Source organism: Fistularia commersonii, chromosome 11 (genome assembly GCF_037954325.1).
Source record: "Fistularia commersonii isolate RoL2024-O1a breed Wild chromosome 11, RoL_Fcom_v1.0, whole genome shotgun sequence".
In the NCBI taxonomy this organism is placed as follows: domain Eukaryota; kingdom Metazoa; phylum Chordata; class Actinopteri; order Syngnathiformes; family Fistulariidae; genus Fistularia; species Fistularia commersonii.
The window spans coordinates 1,987,392-2,013,370 of NC_141294.1; the positions used below are offsets into that span (position 1 = coordinate 1,987,392).

The window sequence follows — 25,979 nt, forward strand, 5'->3', positions numbered from 1 at the left end:
AGATCTTTTTTTTTTTTTTTTTTTTTTGGTTTCCGGCATGAAAAAGCAGAAACGTCAACAAATAAACAAACATCAAAATTTAATTCCGCTCAAACATGTGGGGATGATCCGACGCAGAAGTTAGGGAAGCCGTTTACCCTTTACCTCTGGTTCACATCATCTCGGAGTTTGAGCTTTAAGAGCTATTGCCTGGTGATAATGAGACATTACAAATTTGTTAGAATGGGGAAATAGGTCACCTGTTTCATCTTTTGTTCGGTCCTAGTCAATGTACCTGCTGCTCACAGCTCCTATCAGTTGGCTTACTAATGGCACTCAGGAGCCACTAAACCAACAAACTATCCGCTGCAGGATCTTGTCTCAGCCCATCAGACAAGAAGTGTGTGTGTGTGTGTGTGTGTGTGTGTGTGTGTGTGCAGGCCTGTGCACATGCACACATGTGTGTGTGTGTGTGCAGTCCGTTCCCGCACATTCTTTGTTTGTATAATGTCAGACACGGGTCACTGCAGCTGTTTTTCTTTTTTTTTTTTTAAGTTTGGAGGAACAGACAAACAACAGCGGACTAAGTGCATCTGTGTGTGTGTGTGTGTGTGTGTGTGTGGGACGGATCTAGAACTTCATTTCCTAACTTTTGCTCAAGTGCTTTGAAACTCTGGAAGTGAATGTTTGCCGAGCGGTGCCGTGCAGATCGCAGCGTTAGCACAGGAGGTCGAGGATGCGCTTCCCCCGGCGGCCACCCACGCTAAAAATACGCCGTTGTAACGTCGGTCGCCGGAAATAAGCGCATCCATTAATAAGCGTGTCGCAGATAGGGGGCTTTAAGTCAACCTCAAGATGCACCAGATACCAAAGTTTAGACCTCAGGCCCTCCTAGTGCCAAGGATGACACACTGTCTGTCACTCCATGTGTTTTTGTCTCGGTGCTAAATATACGTAGCGCTCGGGCTCCCGAAAGCGGGTCACGCCGTACAGTAACTGAGACTTTCTTTTGTTGACTGTAAGTTCAAGGCTGCTGTTATTTCTGAGCTGATAAATGGGCAGCGCGTGTCTTTCCCACGGCGGAAACGGAAAACATTGGCAGCGGTCATTATTCCCCCTCTAAAATCAACATCGAAACCGTTTCATGTTTGCTCGCCTGTTAGGCAAAGATCCAAAGGTGCATCAAGAGTATAGCATTTCAAGGTGTGCGATCATTTACAGTATCGGGTACCCACAATCCGCACGATAATTCCCGAAGCTCCGATTACCCTGTCGGTAAAATCAAACTACCCAGATGTGTAATCTCCAGATCCATTCGGACAAAGATTTAAAAGCGAGCTACTTACTTTTCGGCGGGTCGGCACGCTCTCACTCGGAGGATGGCGAACGGCGGCGTCGACTTGGACGATTTCCTCTGGAAAACCAATTTCGGTGCGGCTGAAGAAGTGAGATAGTCTTTTGATTCGATGATGGGAGGAAACTCCAATCCGCTTAGTTTCTGTGGTAGAATTAGACATTTATCCGGTTGAAGTAGCCGAGGCTGTGACCATCTCGCTTTATGGCCCGCAGTTACTCTGCCTGAGCTATAGTAAAAACAGTAATAAAACACAAGGTCAAACATGATTCACTCTCCACTGAAGTTGCTGTGTTGGAACCGTCTCAGATCCTTCCTTTTCTTGTAACTCTTTCTCGACCCGACCGGCAAAAGTATACGAGGCGGGTCACGGAGGATTTGAAAAGGGCCGAGGAAGAGGTTTGTCCTCTGACCGCAATGCAATCGCTCTTAACAAGAGTTTTCGGTCAGTAAGGACGGCGACGACAACGTAGACGATGTGATAAAATGTAAAAATATGTATTTCAACAGGCATCTATATGTCGGATCCTCAGGGGGGAGCGTTTCAAAATCAGTTTCTCTGCCTCTATCGTGTTTTAACCCTTGTGTTGTCTTGCGGGTCAAAAGTGACCCACTACCACGTTTAGCTGTAGAAAAACCACCGTAACCTATTTTTTCCGAGTTGAAATTTTATGACTTTTCCGAAAGAGACCCCAGAATTAGAGAAAGTGATACTTCTTTTTTGTTTATGTTTCCATGTGGGCTGGACACCACTAGGGTACAAAGATTGTCTTATGGGTCATTTTTGACCCGTAGGACAAGGGGAGTAAACACAATGCAAAGATCGCAGGAGGTTTAACCAACTCAGCGTTTCATTCTGATCACAAACTCTTCCCGGAGTCTCTCTGTCCTCCCGCTGACGTTCTATCTCTTCCCGACCAGAATATGAGATCGTCGCTCCGTACGAGGTCGACCACCGAGGCTCGTACGTCTCCCACGCCGTCGCCCACCACCAACGCAGGCGGCAACGCAGATCTTTGTCCCCGGATGCGAACGTCGACACGGAAACGGTCCACTTCCAGCTCAGAGGCTTAGGGCAGGACTTCCATATGGAGCTGAGGGAGGCCTCGGAGAGCCTGATTGCACCTGGCTTCACCATCCAGGTCCTGGGAAAGAACGGCACCAAGAGCCTGAGGGCGAACCATCAGGACGACCTCTGCTTTTACCAGGGGTCTCTCAGGTCGAGGGTCAACTCCTCGGTGGCACTGTCTACATGCACGGGGATGGTGAGTCTGAAAGCCCCCGGTTTCGGGTTGCGCAGGGATTTCGGAGAAGGAAGAAACCTATGTTGGTGTTTTTCTGTGAGCGGTTACAGTTGAAGTTTATTGTACAGAATCTTGGACTTGGCTTTTAGATTGACGCATGGACGGAGTAATTGCAGTCACTGAGCCTGAGAACCACATTTTGTAAATTTGTCTCATCCTGGGACCACTGATAATGTAAACACAGCATTAATGTTCGTGTCATGATGAAACCTAGAGAGAGAGAGGAAAAAAAAAAATCGAGCCCCGTGCCTCTATTTGGGTTTCGGCTCATAGTTTACGAAGCGCCGAATTCCCACAGACACAAAGACGTAAATCCACTACGATTTTGGGTCTGAAGATATTAAACACCAGATGCCAATCAGACTCTGTGCCAAAGGAAAGACTGAGGTAGGAATAAAGGGGGGAAAGTGAAGAGTCGCATTACAGCGAGCGCCCGGATCTTGATAAAACCCCAATTTTTTTTCCGCTGTAAAATACTTTTTGACACTTGAGAATTCAACAAGTCGTCACTTTGACACGCTACTGTGAAGCTGATTTTCACGCAGCCTCTGGGTCGCCGCCCTCCGCGCTCAGAAAAGATACGTGCGCGTCGGCTACAGCCCACTTGCCGACCAGTTGTCTCGGTTGGCAAGCCGTCCCGCGCGAGTTTCCTCCAGTATTTTCTGCATCATTAGTTCCTAGCTCATTCCGTGCATATTGCGCCGTATGTTTGCCTAAATCAGCTAATGAATAACTAATGAATGGAAAAGTCAAGTCTGCGAACACAACAGAATATTTGTTCGAAAGCCAGGAAAATCCTCCTCAACAAATATGCCGAATCATTGATTTCGCGGTGTGCCGTTATTTTCACAATAATAAATTATTGTGCGCGCACGTCATCATATCACGGTCGGTCATGACGATTTTGCAAAGTGGAAATTTTGCAATTTTTATCGGGTACTCAAGTCTGATCGGATACAGCTGGCGAGAGGGTTAGTGAAAAATCTAGCGAGCGAAATGTTCTCGAAACTGGGCGGGGTGCCGCTTTTGCGAACGGGTGGCCGGCGGATCGCGAGTCAACTCGGCCACGCGAGCGATGTTTACGCGAAACCGAGTAAACGTTTTAATTCTTACACTCATTTGTGCCGGGTTAGTCAAACACATGTACAGTACGGGGTTCTGTTTTGGTTTTGGAGAGCTCCATTGTTTGTTTCCTTAATGTAATATGTGGTCTAATAACGTGACGCAGACGGCCCATCAGATGTGTTTGTGTTCTGTGGAGGAAACTGGCCAAGGTTCAGTCGTTCCTCTCGCCGCCCTCCTTTGCAGCCTGACAATATATACGATATTCCACCGCCGTGTTTCGGTCATCACGACTACCCGTGTCATCTTCTCGGCCCTTAAAGCGGCATTGAAAGTCATTTGAATTCAGCGCAAACAGAAAATAAACTCCCACAATTTCCAATTATCTGTTTTTAGATACCACCAGTGACTCCCCGGTTTAGAAGAAACTCGACTCAGCGACGATCGGAGCAAATGTCAATGAAGCTCGAGTGTAAAGTCCTTGATATAGCGGCAAAAATTCCAAATTTTGTCATTCCAATCGACTCTTGGCTCGTCTTCACTAGTTGGATGTTTATATTTTCACCGAGCCCTCTGCTGTGTCTGAGAATTGCCCTCTAAACTTACAGAGAATGGCACATCTCCAGGGAAGTGTGTGCATGTGTGTGTGTGTGTGTTCACATGCATTTTAGACCAGATACCAATAAAAGATTTAGCCAAAAGGTCTCGGGTTGCAGAGACTGTGAAAGCGGTTCTCACGGGCCGGGTCGGTCGCAGTGACGGGAGTCTGACGTCTTCTGATAGGAATCGAGAAACGCCACCAGCGGGAAAGGCCAAGACCCGACGGCGAACATTCGTACGCGTTGCCGACCGTGTCGTAGAATCATTCGAAGCGTCATTGGTGTCGTTTCTGCAAAGGGTATTTGAAGAAAATAACACGTCGGAGTTTTCTACATGTAGAAAATATGGATGATTCTCGATCGCACGTGTGATTTGTGTTTTCCAAATGTCCCCGGTCATAAGCCAATATCTGGTGGGATCATGTTAACAAGGTTTCACAAGGCCGCGTCGGTTCAAAAGAGACCCTGCACTTTGTTCTTATTCCTATTTGACAGGCGAGGATAAATATTGACGAGAGAACTTCAGATCAATAGCGGTGTCCGTGGAGGCATCTGGCATGATAACGCTTAGATGAGAGCACCCTAAAACCCCTTAACCCCAATTTGTTTCTTGATTGTTTTACAATCCTGACCTGGACTCTCCATCGCGTTCAACCCAAATAGACGTCCTTTTTGGTGAAAGTAGAACCGAAGGCGCTCTGTCATATTTACCACAACATGTCACAATCTGGATTTAATAATGAATGACTGTTGTTTCTATTGTGGAATTTGAAAATTATGGATTGTTGTCTCTATAAATGTGCTGTAATTTGTCTCTTTAGACAAAAGCGGAATTAAATAACAAGTACTCGGTCTGTTTTATTACCAAGTATGTAGACTTATGATCTATCATGACTGGGAAACTTAAATCATCATCAATTGCGATCGTTTATTTTATTTTCGGCGGCCGTAAAGTTTAAATATCAAAACCTCCGTGTTTTTTTTTTTTTTTTTTCCGGTATAAGCACGGATTTGCAGTCGTCTCCCTCGTGAATCTGTAACATCGCCGGTCCAGGGGAGCTGAGACATAACATGAATTAGGGGCTCGCGCAGGATTGTGAACCCGCCGCCTCTCGCGGGCCCTTTATAAAAGTCATCCGGTGTCTCCCTCGGTTTTGTTCCCGTTTCTGTTTTCATTGGCCGGCTGGCGGAGTCATGGATAGATAACGAGAAAGAAGAGGATGGTGAAGAGAGAGGCAGATATAAAGATGAAGGGTGTGATCGCCATTACGTTATGACCTCCGTGGCGACCCGTCCCCCCCCTTCCCTCTGGAAGCCTTACCTTGTAAAGCCGACGTATAAATCGTCTTTTCAACCCGGCTCCCCGGGCAGCCCCTTTGGTCGCTTTGATGACCGCCGGAAGTCGGACCGTAAAAGTCTCTCACTTGCAGGCGGCCGGGATTGATGGAGTAAAAGATGCAAAACAAACCTATTGTGTCGACTGATTAGCGTACAAATGGTGTGAAAATTCACGGCGTGACATAAAAAGGGGGATTTTCTCCCATGTGGTTCTCTTTTAGCATAAACGGCTATCAGCGAAAGTGTGGAATATCTTGGAGTATCTCTCCAAAAATAAGGAACATTTGTAATAATGATTATTATTAATTAATTATAATAATTATTCTACATATAGTACAAAAAAGTATTATTTTCACGGCGTCACATAAAACGGAGGATTTTCTCCCATGTGTTTCTCTTTAAGCATAAACGGCTATCAGCGAATGCGTGGAAAAACTTGCGTTTGAAAAAGCGCTCCAAAAATAAGGAATATTTACAATAATAATTATTATTAATTAATTATAATGATTATTCTACATATAGTACAAAAACATATTGTTTTCACGGCGTCACATAAAACGGAGGATTTTCTCCCATGTGGTTCTCTTTTAGCATAAACAGCTATAAGCGAAAGCGTGGAATAACTTGCGTTTGAAAAAACGCTCCAAGAATAAGGAATATTTACAATAATAATTATTATTAATTAATTATAATAATTATTCTACATATAGTACAAAAAAGTATTATTTTCACGGTGTGACACAAAAAGGGGGATTTTCTCCCATGTGGTTCTCCTTTAGCATAAACGGCTATCAGCCAAAGCGTGGAATATCTTGGAATATCTCTCCAAAAATAAGGAACATTTGTAATAATGTTCCTTAATTATTATTAATTAATTATAATAATTATTCTACATATAGTACAAAAAAGTATTATTTTCATGGCGTCACATAAAAAGGGGGATTTTCTCCCATGTGGTTCTCTTTTAGCATAAACGGCTACCAGCGAAAGCGTGGAATAACTTGCGTTTGAAAAAGTGCTCCAAAAATAAGGAATATTTACAATAATAATTATTATTAATTAATTATAATAATTATTCTATATGTAGTACAAAAACATATTGTTTTCACGGCGTCACATAAAAAGGGGGATTTTCTCCCATGTGGTTCTCCTTTAGCATAAACGGCTATCAGCGAAAGCGTGGAATAACTTGCGTTTGAAAAAGCGCTCCAAAAATAAGGCATATTTACAATAATAATTATTATTAATTAATTATAATAATTATTCTACATATAGTACAAAAAAGTATTATTTTCACAGTGTCACATAAAAAGGGGGATTTTCTCCCATGTGGTTCTCCTTTAGCATAAACGGCTACCAGCGAAAGCGTGGAATATCTTGGAATATCTCTCCAAAAATAAGGAACATTTGTAATAATGATTATTATCAATTAATTATAGTAATTATTCTACATATAGTGTAAAAGAGTATTATTTTTCTTCTTCCTTAGACAGTTACCAGAAATATGTGTTAACAAACATGTTATTGTGGTGCCATTTTTAAAGGGAATGATCATGTGATGGAGTCCCTTCTTTTTTTTTGCGCCTCTTGCCATATCATGTAATATTAATATTTTAACATTATAACGTTACTGTCCCCATTTCTTGAGACCAGAGCCTAGAAATGGACCTTTTTATATACATATGTACATATATAGAAACGAAAACAGTGTTAATCAAAGGGTTTCAGCATACAATATAAAATATTGAGTATATACATGGAAGAAGAATTAGACAAATAGAACAAAACAATAGCATACGGACAGAAAACATGGGTATGTGCCTATAAATGAGATTTAATATCAAATTCCTCATTTAACCCTTGTGAGATAAGTGTGCCCAGAAAAATCCCTGTCTTAACAGGATGGAGTTTAAAGTTTAAAGATGATATAGTGTTAAAATGTTAATATGACATGATATTTCTAACAAGAGGCACAAAATAAAGCTCATTCCCTTTAAAAATGGCATCACAGTAACATGTTTGTCAACACGTGTCTCTGGTTGGAAGTAATATGGTCATGTGAGAATATGTTTTTTTGCACTATATGTAGAATAAATTATCTTTATTTTTGGAGCCCTTTTGGCGTGTAAAGTTTTGCAAACCTCACCCATCCCTAACTGGGTGGGCAGTGATGTTTTCTTTTCCTTTTTTCTAGAATTTGCACGGCTGTCATTTTTCCCATTAGCGTCAGCAAAGCATGGAGATGAATGGAAATTAATGAATTGTTGCATACGTGCACACCCGAGAGAAATCTTTAGGCCTCTTCGGCATCAACACGTGTTGTCATCGTGGCCTCCCTCGCTTGTTTACTTAGCATTTGGCTAAAAGCACTGCTATACCAAAGCAGTGCCAGGGTGGGGTGGCAGCAGATTTACCCTGTCAAAGGTGGTTACTTCAAGATGCATGGTTAATCTTTTTTTGTTTTAGCTCTATCCACGCGCCAAGTTTTTATTGTCGTGTCTACTTCTAAAATATCTTTTTAAAATATGTGCGAAGTGACACAATAATCAGTCTTAGCTCAGGTTTTCCCATTATTTTGCGCCTCTGAATTACCATAATGTCTTTGGCTAATCTTGTTTTATTCAAACTTCAAAAGTCTGACTTCTGTCACGTTGCCAAAAGAAAAGGATAAACGTCCACAAATCACCGCGACGTCTTCTGTTTTCCTCTTGTAAAATTACGGGTGTGTTTCTTTGCCCCGGGACTTGTAATGGTAGTCGTGATGAATGCTACAATCTTGTCCCACCTTTGGGATTTCCAAGAAAATATGAGCGATGTTCTATTGATGCTATAAAGCTTTGAAAAGCATGCGGTGTTGCCAAGGCAAGTTGCTATTATCAGTTTTCAAAACATCTAAGATCAATGGAATGATACTGAAGGATTATTACTTAACTCAGCATGGAATATTTGTTGATAGACCTCCTTTTTTTTCGCTGTAATGCGCTCGCTGCCACGAGCCAGCGGATGACTAAGGTACGGCTAAAAGTGAAATCGATAATACGTTAAAGAATCCAGTGCCGTCATGGAGCCGCTTGCAAGCAAGCGCCGTAAAGAACGGCTGACGTACTTCATTCTGTCCAACGAGAGCTTGTTTGGAAAGTTGTTTGTTGCGACGCGATAGAAAGAATGAACCGTGAAGAGTAACGTCTCCATGGTTTCCGCTGAAATTCTTGTGTTGCAGATTTTTGTTTTTGGTTACGATACATGGAGTCAAGGGTGGTGTAGGCCTACTATTCATACCCTTGGAACCAGTTGAAAATCACCACCAGAAGTAATAAATATGGAATAAAGTAAAGTAACATGTGTTGGTCTCTGTCCCAGAAAGAAAGAGACAGCCTTAAACTGTTGATAGCCACACACACACACACACACACACACACACACACATACATACATTGTCAGGTGCACCTTGTAATGTACTGAATGCTTCCCCCTCAGTTCCGTTTTTCTATCATTCCCTGCGTCCCCCCACCCCTTATTCTTGTTGCTGCTTGTCTGGATGAGTCTGACTCCATAGAATCCAGCTGTTTGCGCCCTCCCAAGTCGTGTTTCAGCATTTTACGACTGCTATTTGCACCTCGTAGACCGCAGTTTGTAATCTGATGACTTTGCTATTTAGGAAAGGCACTGGTGTGACCTAATCTCTTAACATAGTGGTTTGCATACACACACTTGGAATGAGTAGCGGAAGCATGTTGTTTTGCGTATGGCCACGCTTGAGCTTAAAGAATGTGAGGCATTTGCAGGCTAAAGGCGTTATAAAGAAATGAATCTACGCGGTTTGTTTGCCATTATAAGTAGCTGGACTGAGACATGGATGCGACATGGATGGATGCGTGCTAAAGACAGAATTATTTTTGCCTGTCTTGCATATACTCTTATATATCCTGTACTAGCATGAGGGGTTTGATTACAGTTTACAGCTTTGTTTGTGAACAAATTTTGTACCAATGAAATGTGAGTACCTTAGGGGAAATTGAAATGAAGAAAATAATTTAAAATCATTAAAAATCTGGGTGAAACAAAAGATCAAGACTGGGATTGTGGGCGTAAAAAAAAAAAAAATTAATTCATTTAAAAATCTGGGCAAAACAAAATATCAAGACTGGGATTGTGGGCGTTAAAAAAAAAATAAATGAAAAAAAAATAATAATTTAATTCGTTTAAAAATCTAGGCAAAACAAAAGATCAAGACTGGGATTGTGGGAAGTTAAAAAAAATAAATAAATAAATTAAAATTATTTAAAAATCTGGGCGAAATAAAAGACCCAGACTGAGATTGTAGGAACTTAAAAAGAAAAAAAAATCAAGAAAATAATTTTAAAATCATTAAAAAATCTGGGCAAAACAAAAGATCAAGACTGGGATTGTGGACGTCCAAAAAAAAAAAAAAAAAAAAATTCAATCATTTTAAAATCTGGGCAAAACAAAAGATCAATACTGGGATTTGGGGGAAAAAAATCAAGAAAATAATTTAAAATCATTTAAAAATCTGGGCCAAATAAAAGATCAAGACTGGGATTGTAGGACATTAAAAAAAAATCAAGAAAATAATTTAAAATCATTTAAAAATCTGGGCGAAACAAAAGATCAAGACTGGGATTGTGGGAAGTGGCAGTCAGACTGACCGCCAGCAAAGTATTCATAATAAGAAACTTTAGACTAGAGTTTTTTTGTTTGTTTTTCTAAGATCAAGTTTCTTTAAAAAAATAATAAGAAAAAAAATAAACAAATAAATAAACGGGATGGGCTCCGGCCCCGTCGAACCCTGACGACAGAACAAGCCGTACATATCTTGAATGAATCACCGAATAAATAAATAACTTTGTTGTCGGATCTATTTTCTACCAATGTTATGAGAGCAGCCCAGATGAAAACTCCAACAACAATAACAAAAAACAAAGTGCTCCAGCTAGAATCCAGAGAATGTTCTGCACGCCGTGCATCCGGCAAGTGTCACGAGTGTCCGTCGGTCAGGTGAAATAACTCAGGTGAAATAGTTAAAATGACTCCTCAGGTGACGTATCGGTTTTCAGATCGCCCCTCCATCTCTGCAATGCGAGGAAATGTTTGTTGCCTGCAGCACGTATATGGATCTCTATACTGTAAATTGCGTTGGAACGCGTTCAGATGTAAACAACAGTAAAAGGCGTAGCTGTGTTTGGGAAGAGCTAACTACATGCTTGAGGTTTAGTTGGCAGTTTGAAGTTGAAAATAAACACACGACAAGTAATTCCACCGTGTGTATATCTTTGCTATAAATACATAGCTCTCGTTAAAAACGTGAACCCGAGGCTGCTTTGCGAATTATGCCAAAACTTGGCTGTTTCTATCATAATTCCACAATAAATAGTCCAACCCAGTCTCGCTGCTGGTAGGACAGGCTCTTTCCATCATTTTTTCAATCTTTTCGATCTGTTTAACCACTCTTTTACTGCTATCAGGAAACACACAACCCACAATGACTAAGTTTTTCTCCTGGAACTGTTGTCATATGTTACAAACCAGATACAAAATGTCCTGGAATTTTTCAAATCACATGACAGCTATCGTCTCAGCTGATACGATTCTGCACTAATTCCTCCGACGGCACAACCAAAGTCTTCCGACGTGAAACTCTTAAAAGCCCGACAGCGGCACGGATCGTCGTCACCGGTGGCTAATTTCGTAACAATCGCCCGTTATTCCTAAAACGCAGATGACAGGCTCGCGCACGGCTCGTCACGCGTGATCGTAACGAACAATGCGAGCCACAGTTCCCGGCAAGGATCGGCTACTACTTAACAGCTAGCAGGTGTACCGCGGTAGAAAGTTCCGATCGGGCGTTTCTGTCTCTGGTTTGCCTAATAGCCGACCCGCCGCCCTTTTGTAAAACCAAGCGGTTTGAGAGAACGGGGACGTGTCGGAGTCGTTTTTCCCACTCGTCGTTGTATCATTGAATCGGGTGCAATGTCTTGGCCTCGAACCCCGAGAGGGGAACCGCAGCTTTAGGACTTAGCTCAGATAATGGGGATGACAAGGTCATTAAGTTGCGGTTGTTGTGTCGTATGAACACCGACTGCTACATGAGAACTCCATTATATGTCCACTGTTTTGTTTTCGCTCAAAATACCGTAATCATCTCAATGAGCACTGGGCCGAAAATTGTCTTTCCGGACTGCAAATATGTCTCCAAATATGTTTCTGTGTCTGTTATCATTTGTCTGCGAAACGCCCTTTTACTGTAAGGCTGGGAAATTATCATTATCTAACGCAGAAAGTCTTGTAAACAAGTAGCTGCTCCCCTCTGGCTCGCGGTAAAGACACATGGAGGTGCAAAGCGGAGCATCCTCCACATAGAGTCCCATATTTGACTCATAACGTCGAATGCGCCGTGTGGATTTTATTCTCTATATCCTTTTGTTCCTTTTGCCGTTTCGCTGTCTGGCCGACGATTGAAAAATCCACATTGTGCTCAATACGGCTGAATGCAATGGAAGCTATAAACCGCGTGGGCCCTGCAGCCACGGCAGTTTACACATCTGTATTGGCTCGTATTCTTTAGAATTAATGATAAAAAAAAAAAAAAAAAAAGTTCTTTATATATTTTGCAAGCATTTTCCAGGGACCGTTTCACTGCTTGTGGTTGATGCAATGACAGATGGAGAAACCAGAGTTTGTAAATCAGGTCCGATGACCTTTATAGCACCCATCAAATGCTGCACAAATATAGCACCGCATTGGAAGCGCACAAACAAACTTGTCGACATCCGTATTTTCCTTGTCACGCGTGCGTGGGTATTGTCTATACATTAAAATCCAAACGCGCTTTCTGTCGCAGACACATCTTACCCGGTACAATAATCCCACTTCAGCCACAACCTCAACGCTGCCACTGTGGCAGGCCGCTTCTGTCAGCCAGCACTGGCAAAAAAAAAAACAAAAAAACGAGAGAGCGAGAGAAAGGGAGACTGTAGTCAAGCAAACATATTTTAGGGAAAGCACTATTACTGCCAAGGGCTGTTACAGTCCACACACAACATGCCAGTTGACTGTCATCACAGATGTGGTATGTGTTTGGAGAGGCTGAAGGGGACAAAAAGAGAGACAAAATACAAGAAATAAAAAAGAAACGGATGAGAATCAGCTGTGTTGAGAATCGATCCTGGAAAATTGCCCACGATCAAAACGCGTCCGTTTCTTTATCGGAGAAGCAACCAGATATAGAAATCCCGAGGGTTGAGGAAATGATCGGGTAAAGATTTAAAGGAACCGAGCCTGTTATGTCGCGTAAAATTCAATATGGCTGACCGTGATGGAAGCTCCGAGGAGTGAGACATTGAGGATAACTCGTAATTACATTTATATAGGATTGTTTGAAGTACGTAAAGCCGTAAACTTTTCGAGAATATACATTTTAAGGAGCGTATACGCCCTCCTCTGACTCTTATTTAGATTTCGTCGAGATAACACTTGACCCTGAACAGCAAAACAGATGTTGAACATGAAGAAACATGGCCAGTAATTGGGGCCCACTGAGTTGAATCTTTGGTAATTGCCAACAGAGACAGGTTGAAGGAGTGAGACGAATGCTGGAGAGGCTTGTCCGCTCTTCACTATTTGAAATATGGCTGCAACCCTCAAGGCCGCTTTCGGTGGGAAACGACGTCGGTCGATATCGGTAGCCTAGAAACGGCCTCTTTACTGATCATTATACAACTACATGAATCGTGTTACACTTTTTTCCTGTATATTTTACCATAGAAGTGTTTATTCTAGGCCCCCATATGGCTTGGTGACGATCACTTACGCAAGGATTTGTTGAAGTTCCACCAGGCACAGCTTGCAAGCTAATCCGTCTTTGTGTTATACCTTTAGACAGGTTTAATCAGAACACAAGACGCAGATTACTTCCTGAGACCCGTGGCCCTCCACTTGGCCCGGAGCGAGAACTTCGCAGCGCCGTCCGGTCACCAGCCGCACATTCTCTACAAGGGCGTCAGGAACTCCACGATGGAGCACGGAGGTCATCGAGGTCGGGTTCGCCAGAAGAGATCCGCTGATTCGACTTCTCACGGACCGGTTTTTGTCCTCGGAGGTTCAGCAAACTCCAAGGCAGACCCTGAGCTTAAGATATCTGGTAAAGAGCAGCACGAGGACCGACAAGGGCTGCGAACCGACATCCGTGGCGATGGCCTCGACACCGGCGACGGCCGCGACGAGATGACGGAACATCGAGGACGTAGAAATCACCGACACGCCCTCTGGCACGACAGCGACTACAGACACGGGGAAAAGCAGAGGCAGCACTTCTGCGGGAGGCGAAAGAAATGTATGTAAGGGCAAATTTCTCATTTTGATGGGTGTGAAGCATGCAGAACTAGCTACTCCAAGCTCTTCTTCTCCAGATGTAATAAACACTTCTACATTTTTTATCCCAAAGAAGTTCATGAATTCTAGAAATACAGTTAATGAGGAAAATGGCAAAGGAAAGAAGGGCTTTGATTCACTTTTATAAACAGTCGTGGAAATATGCTAATTTTCTTAATGTAGCTCCATTTCCCTTAGCTTTACCATTTAGCGTCAATTTATTGTTTTTATACACATTCAGATCCTTTCAAAATAAGCTTCCTGCTAAACAGGGAGCACCAAAATAATCGTATAAAACCTTGAAGTCACTGACGTCTGCTTTTAGTCATTCTCGTGTCATTTCCATATATTTTCCGATATCGGTAAAACGGGAGTTTGAGATAAGACGCCACTCTTCAGGTAATCATTCGGTCGAAGAAAACAAACTTGTATTCCTGACCTGGAGTCCTGGGTAAACTGCAAACTGAGCTCTTTCTTTTGTTGAATCTGGAGCTCTCAGAGCTTCGCTACCATTGGGTTTGTGTACGGAGCGTGAGACTAGCAGCGGTCGATGCCAATCGAAATGCAATAAGAAATAAACTCTTGTTTATGTTTCACTTTCATTCTTTCTGTTTTGTTCCCGACGATCCATTATCAGTGTCCGGCTGCGAAAAAAAACAAAACCGTATGAAAGTTTGCTTTCGCAAGCGAGAAGCGGATGATGATGACGATACGCCTTTTTGACTAAAACACTTACCAGGACACCAAAAGCTATTGATCCCATTAGGGCCTAATGGGATCAATACCCCTAATGGGGTCCCCAAACTTTATTGTGCGAGGGCCAAATAACTTTTCCCTTCTCTGACTGGGGGCCAGTTTGTAACAAAAAATATGACCATCGCAGAACTGTCTAAAAGTAAACATTTATCATTTTCCAGAAAGCCACACATAACCAAAAATGAACCTCTTCTGGGATCTTGACAGGAAAAAAAAAAAATCAGAAAATAAATAATAACATTATGCATGAAATAAATAACACTATTTATGAAATAAATAATAACAAAATAACCCTTTTCAAGTTTTTCAAATATACAAAGACCAAGGACTTTCTTGTAGATGCAACTGTTTACAGCTCTCTCACATTAAATTCACAGAAAAACAGAAAGCAAGCAAGCTATGAAACCTTAAATACACCAACCAGGTAAAATACCCCGCATTTGGAGTCTATTTTTCTCTTACCTAATCTTATCGGCATTATTTGACTGGGGTGTGTCCAGGATTTTTTTTTTTTTTTGAGGGAGGGGTTTCAGATAAGGCACAGATTGCAGAAGGGTGGAATATAATGTTGCGTTCTATGCATGTACAAGTCACGATTGGAAAAAAAAAAAACATAATGCATCTCTATTACCATTCAGGGGCCGGGAAAAATGTGGTGGCGGGCCGTATTTGGCCCCCGGGCCGTAGTTTGGGCTACACTGCAGAGAAGCGCTATCACACCCACCAAAGTACCGCATCTCCATTTAAAATGCTCGTATAAAATGCAGTCAGGAAAACAAGATGCTTTGCTATTATCGTCACCAAGGAAAGCACATGTTTGAAAGGTTAATGCTAACAGCAGGAATCCTTTAATCTATATGATATCTGAAGATGAAGGTTTCTCACGAGTAGCATCGTCTGAATCTGAATTTTTTTGGCGTTTTTTTTTACTTTATTGCAAATGCAAGAGAGCTGAGACGACATGTTTCATATTCATTTTACACTGTAACGCATTCAAAGGTTTATCTCAAGATCGGTCGCTATGATGAGGGTCATTTATCTATTTATTTTTTTTATTTTTTTTGCACATTGAAGTGGTATCGCCATCGCCCCTCAGAACCCCCCCCCAGCAGCCTTTCCCTTGTGAAAACACAACCATGTTTACATTCTCATATGATGACATCACTGAACACCTGTGAAGTGTTTTAGTCAAAAAGGCGTATCATCATCATCATCCACTTCTCGCTTATGAAAGCAAACTTTCAAACCGTTTTGTTTTTTTTCGCAGCCAGACAGTGATCATGGATCGTCGGGATAAACAGAAAGGATAAAAGTGAAACATAAATAAGAATTTACTCGGATATGATCTCCTATTGCCACAGACATGTTACATTTACTTCTTATACCATTTCGATAAACATCGATTCGGTGTCGCTAATGCTAATATAGCGCCGTGTACACTGCACCCAATGGTAGCGTAGCTCTTAGAGTGCCAGATTCAACAAAAGAAAGAGCTCAGTTTGCAGTTTCGTCATCCAGAATGGCTGTTAGCGTCTTGCCAGAATCTCCGGTTGACACCCAGATGAGAGGTGGCCATTTGGCGAGGCAGCTGCGGGTCAATTTTAAATCTCGTGCGACCGAAGGGGTTATGCGTATGTAACGGATACCATAACTGTGAGACGCTATTATGCGCACAATTTCACTCCCTCATCGATCACTTGCGGTTCCACGACTTGAGTCGAAACGATCGCCGATTTTCCTCGCCGCTTTCGACGTCGCTTCGTCCCGAACCGCCATTTATTTCCGTCCGTTTCTTCCAGACATGCCGAAACCCCCGGAAGAGGACATCTTCATGCTTCCGGACGAGTACAAGTTCATCCCGAGGAACAAACGGGCGGTGTTGATGAAAAACCAAGCCAGTCAGAAACTCAACGTGGAAACGCTGGTGGTCGTGGATAAAAAGATGATGGACAACCACGGCCATGAGAACATCACCACTTATGTTCTCACTGTACTTAATATGGTGAGGGAAAACTTGATTATAAGTGTGGTATTATTACAGAAGATGAAATCGATAAAACTCTTTTGGATTACAGAAAATACATTGATTTTTTTTTTTTTTTTTTTTTTTTTTATGAATTACAGATGTGTTATAGAAAATCAAAAACAGGTTTTTTTGGTTGCATAGAAAAAACAGCCCTTGAATGCATCACAATTGCAGGGGTCTTTTGAGACAATAAATTGAACTTGATGATGAAATGGTTTTGCAGATAGTGACACCTTCCAAAATTTAAAGCAATTTAAAAATGGTCCCTCATGTCGTGCTCAACGCGCAGAAAATATACGGCGTATGCAAAAGGCTGATAAAACTCATTTGGTTGTTTTCATAGCTTTAGGTTCACTGACACGGCGCGACATCTTCCCTTCTCACTTATCGGAAAAGAGCACATCTGAAAACACGAAACTGATATGCGAGTGAGCTCATCGCTGCAGAGCTCAGCGTCCCCGTCCCCCCTTAAACCCCCTCGCCGCCGCCGCCGCCGTCCCTCTCAGCTGATCTGCAAGCGAATTCTGTCATGGTAGTTTGCTACTTAATGACTGACTGACAAATCCAAAGATAATCCGTCTATTTTGAAAACACGGCTCCCTCTGGTTAAAACCAAGTTAGAGCAATCGCTGTCTGCCAAAGAGGAGTCACCTAAATACAGAATGGCATTTCATAGAAAAGAGCCAGGCCGAAGCACAGCTGCCAGCTCTCATGGCTCTTAAACGGGGTGTTTAATCGCTGCAAATCTGATGCGCCGCGCAGACGCTTGCGCAGGTTTATGCTTTTTTTTTTTTTTTTTGTGGCGCGGTCGACTGACTTGGGTCGCATTCGTCGGCGCGAGCTTGAAAGTCCGTTCGAACGCCTCCGTTCCAGGAGAATTCAATATAACTAGATTGTTTTTATTGCCTCTTAATGCCTTTCGGCGAGGTCACGCAGAGAAATACTGGAAACCTCAGAAACGGGAATAAATAGAACTTTCCAGAAGACTGAAGGCTTAGTCAGGGATTGGTGAAGTTCATAAGCTAAGAGGAGCACAGAATAGGTGCAATATGATCGTTTTGATGGGTCTATTCTTTAGAAATGTCAAAGTTAGCTGCCTCAAACATTCGCTATAACAAATAGGGCTATTAAGTAAGATGATGATTGAACTGAATGCATTAAAACCTACACTGTCATTCGTTAAATCAGGGGTTCATGTAAACCCACATGAGTATCTGGAATCAAAAAATTTCAGAATGTGACATGCAACTTATCGGAGCGATGGATGTTTTCACATAGGCGCGTCTTCCGTGTGTGTTTTGAGATTTAATGACGATAGCATTACATTAAAAAGTATCTCCGTTGACCCCAGTGAGCCTGGCGTGTTTCTGCGAAAACGCTCAAAAAACACATCTGAGTTGTGATATATGCCCGCCTCCCCCGGAGTCCGTGAGGTTCTACTGGAAAACGGAGGTCACGTTGGGAATAAACAACCGCGCCTGTGTTCGCGAGGAAGATCTTGATTGTCTTGTGGCTACAACCGACAGTTTAACTTTAGCCGGTGCCAAAATTACTTCATGGAACGCTCGGCCCGAAAGGTTTTATTTTGACAGACGCCGCACACGAGCGAAGGCTAACGAGACGTAGTAATGCTTGTTTGTGTGTCGTGTCTTCTAGGTCTCCAGTCTCTTCAAAGATGGTACCATCGGCGGAAGCATTAACATAGTTATCGTGGGCCTGGTGCTTTTGGATGAAGAGCAGGTGAGATGGAGTCAGAATGCAAAAGAAGAAGAAGAAGAAGAAAATAATCCGATATTTCTTTCCAGAACTTCCCAAGGTTGCCTTGCACAAAAAGGACTTTTAAAGGTACTCAATAAACGGTATACGTCTCCTTGGATTCCGGTCAGATTTAAGAGAGAGGTGGGAAACAGGTGGGGAGCTCTGAGAGGACGTCGAGGAAGCCGACAGGTTCTGCTTTCCATCCACCTGAGATGTTAATACAGTTCCTTCTTTCTTAAGGGATGGGAGGAATGCCAAAAATGTCAAAGATGTCCCAGACTTTGGCATTCTCGCGTCTTCATGTTTCTTACTAATAGCACACGCGTCTAGAAAAAGCTCGCTCTGTCATCATGAAGACCAGGAAAGAGAGCGGACCAGCACGGAAGGCTGCAAAAACCCATTTTAATCCGGTTTCTTATGTTTTACCCTGTGTTTTAATTCCGCAGGACGGCTTGGTGATCAATCACCACGCCGACCACACGCTGAACAGTTTCTGCCACTGGCAGTCCACCCTGGGAGGCCGGGAGGGTCAGCGCCACGACCACGCCATCCTTCTAACCGGGCTTGACATCTGCTCGTGGAAGAACGAGCCATGTGACACCCTGGGTACGACGCCGTCGAGTCTTTCGCCCGTCCAAATGTCGGAAATGTGAAAAAGTAACACAAAGACCAACGGAATCAGACGAATTCTGTCTTTCGTCCTTTTTCGCTTCTGTCTTTTTCTTTTAAGTGTCTATCTGGGAAGGTGCCCTCGTCCTCTGTCACACGCTGTGAAACCCACCGAGCAAAACAGATGTTGAAAAGATTTACAGCTCTCTAAACTTTCCAGTGTCACCTGTCTAACATTAAGGTTTAGTTCAAGAAAGAATACACACAGATGACATCAGGGAATTCACTTAAAGTCACCTCCTAAACAACGCGTCACAAACGCGCGAGCTTCATGTTTGGAAAAATACTTTTTTTTTTTTTTTTTTTTTGAACATTTATTAGAACAAGTTCCTTGACAGAGTCACACACATTCTTACAAAACCTCATGACAAGATACACATTATACAATATTCTTTATAGGACTTATTTCCTCACTAGCAAGCGAAAAATAAAAAAAAACCATCTAGCTCAGTCAAATAGAGATAAAATCTTCAACTCTCCAAATATTTTTTGATGGATGCCCATTTGTCAAGATATAGGTCTGTCTGAAGCCGTAAGTTTGCTGTTATGCGTTCCATGCAGTTTCCATCCTTAAGCCTCTGACGCCACTGGTCCAGGGTAGGTGGGTGGGGTTTGAGGAAAAATACATTTTAAAGTTAATCGCAATTTATTTGATCCTTAGAGAAGTTCAGTGGCTTTTTCCAGATGGCACTGGAGAAAGAGACCCTCTTGCCGCCTCACAGCATATAGTGGCCGCTAATAACCGAGCTACTGCATTTTGGTCTGCCACAACTGTGAGAAAAAAGTCCATTTTGTATCCCAAAAGGTCACACTGAGTGATGCACATCCACACACACACACACACACACACACACACACACACACACGAGTTTGCCCAAATACATGCTACCACACTGCATTTAAACCCCAGACCTCAGTTTTGACTTCAAAGTGTTGAGCCCAGCATTAGCCCTAATCATTATTATGAAAGCAAAGTTCAAAGGTGTGTGTGTGTGTGTGCGTGTGTGTGTGTGTGTGTGCGTGCTCCCAAAGGTGCACAACAAAACATCCATTCGCACAATATATAGCACAGTTATTTGCATAACTGCTGCAAACCCTGTGCTGCAATGTTTTTCTCCATTTTTCAAGCAATTCTTCCCTCGCTAGCGACGCTACATGAGCTAACTAGCAGCTCTCACAATCAAGCGGCCTGTTCATGTTTTATGTCATTCACACATCGGGGCTTATGCACTGTAAATGACTCGAGCTGTAAAATAACAAAATACAAGGCTAAATTCTCCCCGTGACACAGAAACAAAAGCACGAAGGGAGGCCCTCACGGGTGTTATCCTTTTTTTATTCGGAGCCAGTGGTGCTGTGTGTGCATCGATGTGAGGGAGATCGACGTAAAGATAGTGGACGGTGACAGGCATGAAGAGAGCTGAATAGCAAACAGGCGGTTTAATAGAGAATGACATCGGAGAGAAGCGGAGACAGAGAGACACTGTTTTACAGAGTAGTAACAGGTCACAGGGGGATGTGGGAATATTCCCACACAGTCACATATCGCAACATACCGAGTGATTTTAAACCAAATGTGGCGCTTTCGAGATCTCCGAAGCACGCAGCGCTGATCCGCCTGCAAAACGCATGATTATGCATGTGGAAATGAAGAGGGACATTTTTTTTTTTTTTTTTTTTTTTTTTTGGAAGTGGCCAAAGTTGAAAACGCCGAATGCTAACGCGTCGTAACTGAAGAAACATTTGATTGTGTGTCGGCAGGTTTCGCTCCCATTAGTGGAATGTGTAGCAAATACCGGAGCTGCACCGTTAATGAAGACACAGGCCTGGGTTTGGCCTTCACGATCGCACATGAATCTGGACACAAGTAAGGACTCCCGTCCCTGTCGTCATGACAACGGGAATGCTTAGCAATACTTTTTAAATATACATTAGTTATGATCATTAATTTCAATGTGATTCACCAGCAAAGACGGCTGAAACTGGAATAAGAAGGCATTTAATAAATGCTAAGCTAACTGAGTGACAGAATAACATGGAACAGGGGACATTTGATAAAACATGAAGAATAAATGTGGTAAAAAAAAAGAAAGCGATGCTTAAAAAGGGGACTCCTTCAGTACCACAGTATTGTGTTTAGTCTTTGCTTTTTTGGTCATTTAGCCGACATGGATTATATACAGGACTGTCTAAAAAAAATTGAATATTTTGTATCTTCTATAATGCAATTAAAAAAAACAAAAATTACTTTTTCATGATATTCTAATATTTTGAGATAGGATTTTTAAGTTATCTTAAGATGTCAGCCATAACCAGCAATATTAAAATAATAAAAGGCTTGCAATATTTCAGTTGATTTGTAATGAGTCCAGAATGTATGACATTTTTGTTTTAGTAATTGCATTACAGAAGATAAAGAACTTTATCACAATATTCTAATTTTCTGAGACAGTCCTGTATGTATATTATGTAAATATTTTTTTAATGAATTTATACATATATATTATACATATATATATAATTATATTTTATGTATTTTTTATACATTTTTATATAGATTTTATGTATATATATATATACAGAAAGTAGACTGTGATTTCAACAAAATGGTATCTGCAAGTATAAACTTCAGAGAGGAGCTGCAAATATGTGGCGCACAAGTCTAAGTGCAACCATCTGACCTCTATTTTTGCATCACGGAGCAAAGTCTCTAATTGTCGCAATTTAAAAGGATTTATTTGTTTTTCGGTATTACCCAGTTTCGGAATGGTCCACGACGGCGAGGGAAACGTCTGTAAGAAGTCGGAAGGAAACATCATGTCACCCACATTAGCTGGTCACAACGGGATTTTCTCGTGGTCTGCCTGCAGTCGCCAGTATCTCAGCCGCTTCCTCAAGTGAGTAAACACATTTACTGCACTGCTTTTGTTGTGGGGAGAAATATATGTAAAAAGTGCTTGGACTCTTTCTTTAACTTGGCACTCAGTGACATTTGTAGAGGATATATCTTCTTCTGATGTTTGCTTTCTACAACACATGTGTGTCGACTTGTTTTGGCCAACTTAGCCGGAGGCATTTATGCAAAAACCACATATTTTTAATGTTGAAATTTATGGGTGACACTGGTTAAAAGACTCTTATTAAGTCATTTAATTCAAAACTCACAAAATATATGAGCTGCAACAGATTCGTCTGGGATACGGATGAGTAATGGGTAGATAATAATGTCACTTTTTAACCTATTTCAACGCAACACGTGGCATTGATAGACGCAAAAGCAACTTATGCAGGGAGCGAGAACGCAAAAAACAAGATCGAGTTTAAGAGGAGCGTTTACAGAAAAGGGGGTTCATCTGCAAAACGTCCGAGATCCAGCACATCGCTGACATGAAGCCATATTTGGGGCGACTATTTGCCCTTTCGATTTTACAGAAAGCGCAAGCAGAACAGTGAATATGTTCAGGTACGTTTCTGCAATGCATTTAAACATCACTAACATAGAGTGTGTGTGTGTGTGTGTGCACTTGAAATTAGATCACCGTCCACCAAATTTACCGGTGTGTTAACTGAACTGTCAGACCCCCCCCCCTCCGCTCCCGTCGTGGCGTGGCGGAGACAGACGCTGTATTTCCTCGCTGAGTTATTAGAGCCGGAGTGATGTCACCCTTGTTAGGCCTGTCAGCCTTAAAATAAGCCACGATCGCAGGCCGAAGCCACGTGGACGGGATCTCTGAGCCGCTGATCCAACCCGGGGTCATCTCCACGTATAATCACCGAATGATAAAAAGCGCTGTATTTTTTCCTAATTGCAATCAACAGAATGTTATTTTGTGTAAATGCTTTTGGCTAAATGTGTTGCAGTGGGTCAACTGAGACTCCCGAATGTTACAGAGGAAAGCTTTGTGCGAGCCAACTGATGATATTTCACGTTCGCTCGAAATGTTTGTATCTGCAGTCGGCTGAGACGGAGAAGTCTGCGCCGACGCCGTACGTATAGTCGGATGTTTTATCAGAGCCCGAGGTCGTGCGTTAAAGTGGACGGGCAACCACCGTGACCGGGGTAGCCGAGCCCTCATAAAAGCCACTTGTAAATGTTTTTGTTTTTATGTAAGATCATTTAGTGTAAAGCCCATCAAGAAGTCAGTCAGTGATTCATGAAGTTACAAGGATCTTAACTCTTTGGAGACGTTTTAATGCAGCGTTGCTCGGTCAATAAATGTGTTGTACACTATGTCAGAGAAATGAGTCGGGGCAACAGTAGGCCGGGGCTGACTGAGAATAAAAGAATGAAGAAATGGAAGAGGAAATATCTAATAATAATAATAATAATAAAAGAATGAAGAAATGCAAGAGGAAATGCATAATAATAATAATAATAATAATAATAATAATAATAATAAATAATAATAATAATAATATTATAAAAGAATGAAGAAATGCAAGAGGAAATTACTAATTATTATATTTTTTTGTCATTTTTATAATAATGATAATTATAATATAATAATAATAATAATAGTTATTATTATAATCTTTATATAATTATATATTACATATTAGAATGTATGTATATATATAATATATATTCTATAATATATATTATGTATATATATATATATCATATAATGAAAATAATATTAATAATAATAATAAAAATAATATATATATATAAATATTTATAATATAATAAAATAATAATGATACTAATAATAATTATTATTATTATTATTATTATCAATACTGTTATTATTATTAATATTATTATTAGGCATCTCCTCTTGCATTTCTTCATTCTTTTATTATTATTATCATTATTATTATTATTATTATTACTATAAAAGTTCCCCTGAGCGACTTTCATCCAGATGACAATGTAAATGTTTTCATTATCAGTCGGCTAAAGATTAGGACGGCTCATTAAGAGAAATCCAGTTTTTTATTTTTTTTAAACAAGCAATAAATACTGGACACACTCAAAGATTTTTTCCATGACTTTTAGCCATTTTTATATCATATTATATAGTGTTATATTATATGCGGTGTACATGTCAATGCTATACTGTCCACTCGACCTCTCATGTTACACATACTAATAATCCTGTGGAGGATTCGGATGGTGATGGCGGTCATTTCCAATGCATCTTTTCTAAATTAAAGAAAAAACACCCTGCAAATTTGAGACCGTTCTGCAAAATGCCACAAGCTGTTCCAACACGTTTGTCAGAACTGCCTGACGGCCGGTCCAAGTCCAGCAGTTGGGGGGGGGGGGGGGGATCTAGAAACAAGGAAAAAAAAAACATATCGCCATTCTTTTTTCTATGAACTCTTCACACTAATGTTTGTAGGTTTAATGTAAATTCTTCTTGAAGAAGATCCTCAATAGAGAGGATTCGAGCGAGGCATGTGTAAAACATTTCAATTTAGCTGGAAAAGGCTTTGCCTGTGAACGAACGTCTGCTGGAATTCATGCTTGCACAGGGACATCATGTGCCGCATGTACAACGTTAATCTACAGGTTTTTCTTTTGTCTCATAACTTTTATGATGTGATCAAGGAGAGACAGCAGGATATGGAACAGCCATTGTTCTATATGGACACATAGGAACCATAAAGCGAGGGAAGGTCTTTCTCTCTCAAACACACACACACACACACACACACACACACACACCGCCGCAGACACGTTCTCTGTTAAAGCAATTAGGACCACTCACTAGCACGATGAATCTTTCCAACATATTTCGCCTTTTCATGCTCTTTCCAACATATTTTTGTATTATATTCCCACAACTGCAGTGTTTAAGCTGTAAAAAAAAAAAAAAATACCAGTATAGTAACGACTACTATCAGTTAACATCGGAAACCCCCTCTGGTGTTTTTTTTTTTTTTTTCCCTCAAAATTGGGTGTCTGATGCATCAAAACCATTTGTTAAAGTCTGAGCTTGGCAATATATTATGTTACCATGACAACACTTTACTGTACTTTTCAAGGCGAGGCACAATGGGGAAACTACAGCCTTCCTATGTGCAAATCTACTATTTGACCATTTACCGCGGTGGATATTCAATATAATAGCGGATTCTCCTTTATGCTGTGACCTCCAAAGTATCTCCCATCTCATGTCCTTCTTTAACCTTTCCATCTTCACGTTCCTCACCCTTCAGCTGCAGCGGTGACTTTCTCTTCTTTTCTCCTCGGTTTTGTTTTGTCCTCTGTCTGGACTCCATCACTCGACTGGATCGTGAACTCTCTCTTCATTGACTCTCGTCTTCTCCTCTATCCACTAGCTCTGCCCAGGCTTTGTGCCTATCAGATGAACCCAGAGGAGTGAAGGAGTATCGGTACCCCGAGAAGCTGCCTGGCGAGCTTTATGATGCAGACACACAGTGCAAATGGCAGTTTGGGGAGAAGGCCAAGCTCTGCACCCTTGATTTTAAGAAGGTGAAATTATTGAATTATGTCATACCATGCTGATTTGGAAATGAGATGAATATCCCATGCAAGGATTCTAGGTTTTCTCTGTATACCCACTGGAGTTCCATTGCTTGAAAAAAAAAAAAAAAAAAAAAAAACTCATGCCATTTGTTTCTCAGAAAGAAAGAAAGAAAAAAAAAAACTAGAAATTGAGAGTATGATTGAGAGAATGAGGTCGAGGAAAAAAATAAAGGAAAGAGGAAAAAAAAAAAAAAAAAGAAAACACTGATTGGTGACCTCGGGGTTGCCTGCTCTCACGTGCACTTGCAGG

General features: G+C 41.4%; 1 protein-coding gene across 1 annotated transcript in view; it reads left to right on the forward strand.

Annotated features, from left to right (window-relative positions):
* Nucleotides 1-25,979, forward strand: part of adamts16 (ADAM metallopeptidase with thrombospondin type 1 motif, 16) — a 78,422-nt gene that overhangs the window by 27,553 nt on the left and 24,890 nt on the right. Inside the window, exons 4-11 of the mRNA XM_086155784.1 lie at nt 2,255-2,598; nt 13,533-13,986; nt 16,580-16,782; nt 18,463-18,546; nt 19,011-19,170; nt 20,995-21,100; nt 21,993-22,130; nt 25,522-25,675. Coding sequence (XP_086011910.1) covers nt 2,255-2,598; nt 13,533-13,986; nt 16,580-16,782; nt 18,463-18,546; nt 19,011-19,170; nt 20,995-21,100; nt 21,993-22,130; nt 25,522-25,675 — 1,643 coding nt within the window. The remainder of the gene's footprint in view (nt 1-2,254; nt 2,599-13,532; nt 13,987-16,579; nt 16,783-18,462; nt 18,547-19,010; nt 19,171-20,994; nt 21,101-21,992; nt 22,131-25,521; nt 25,676-25,979) is intronic.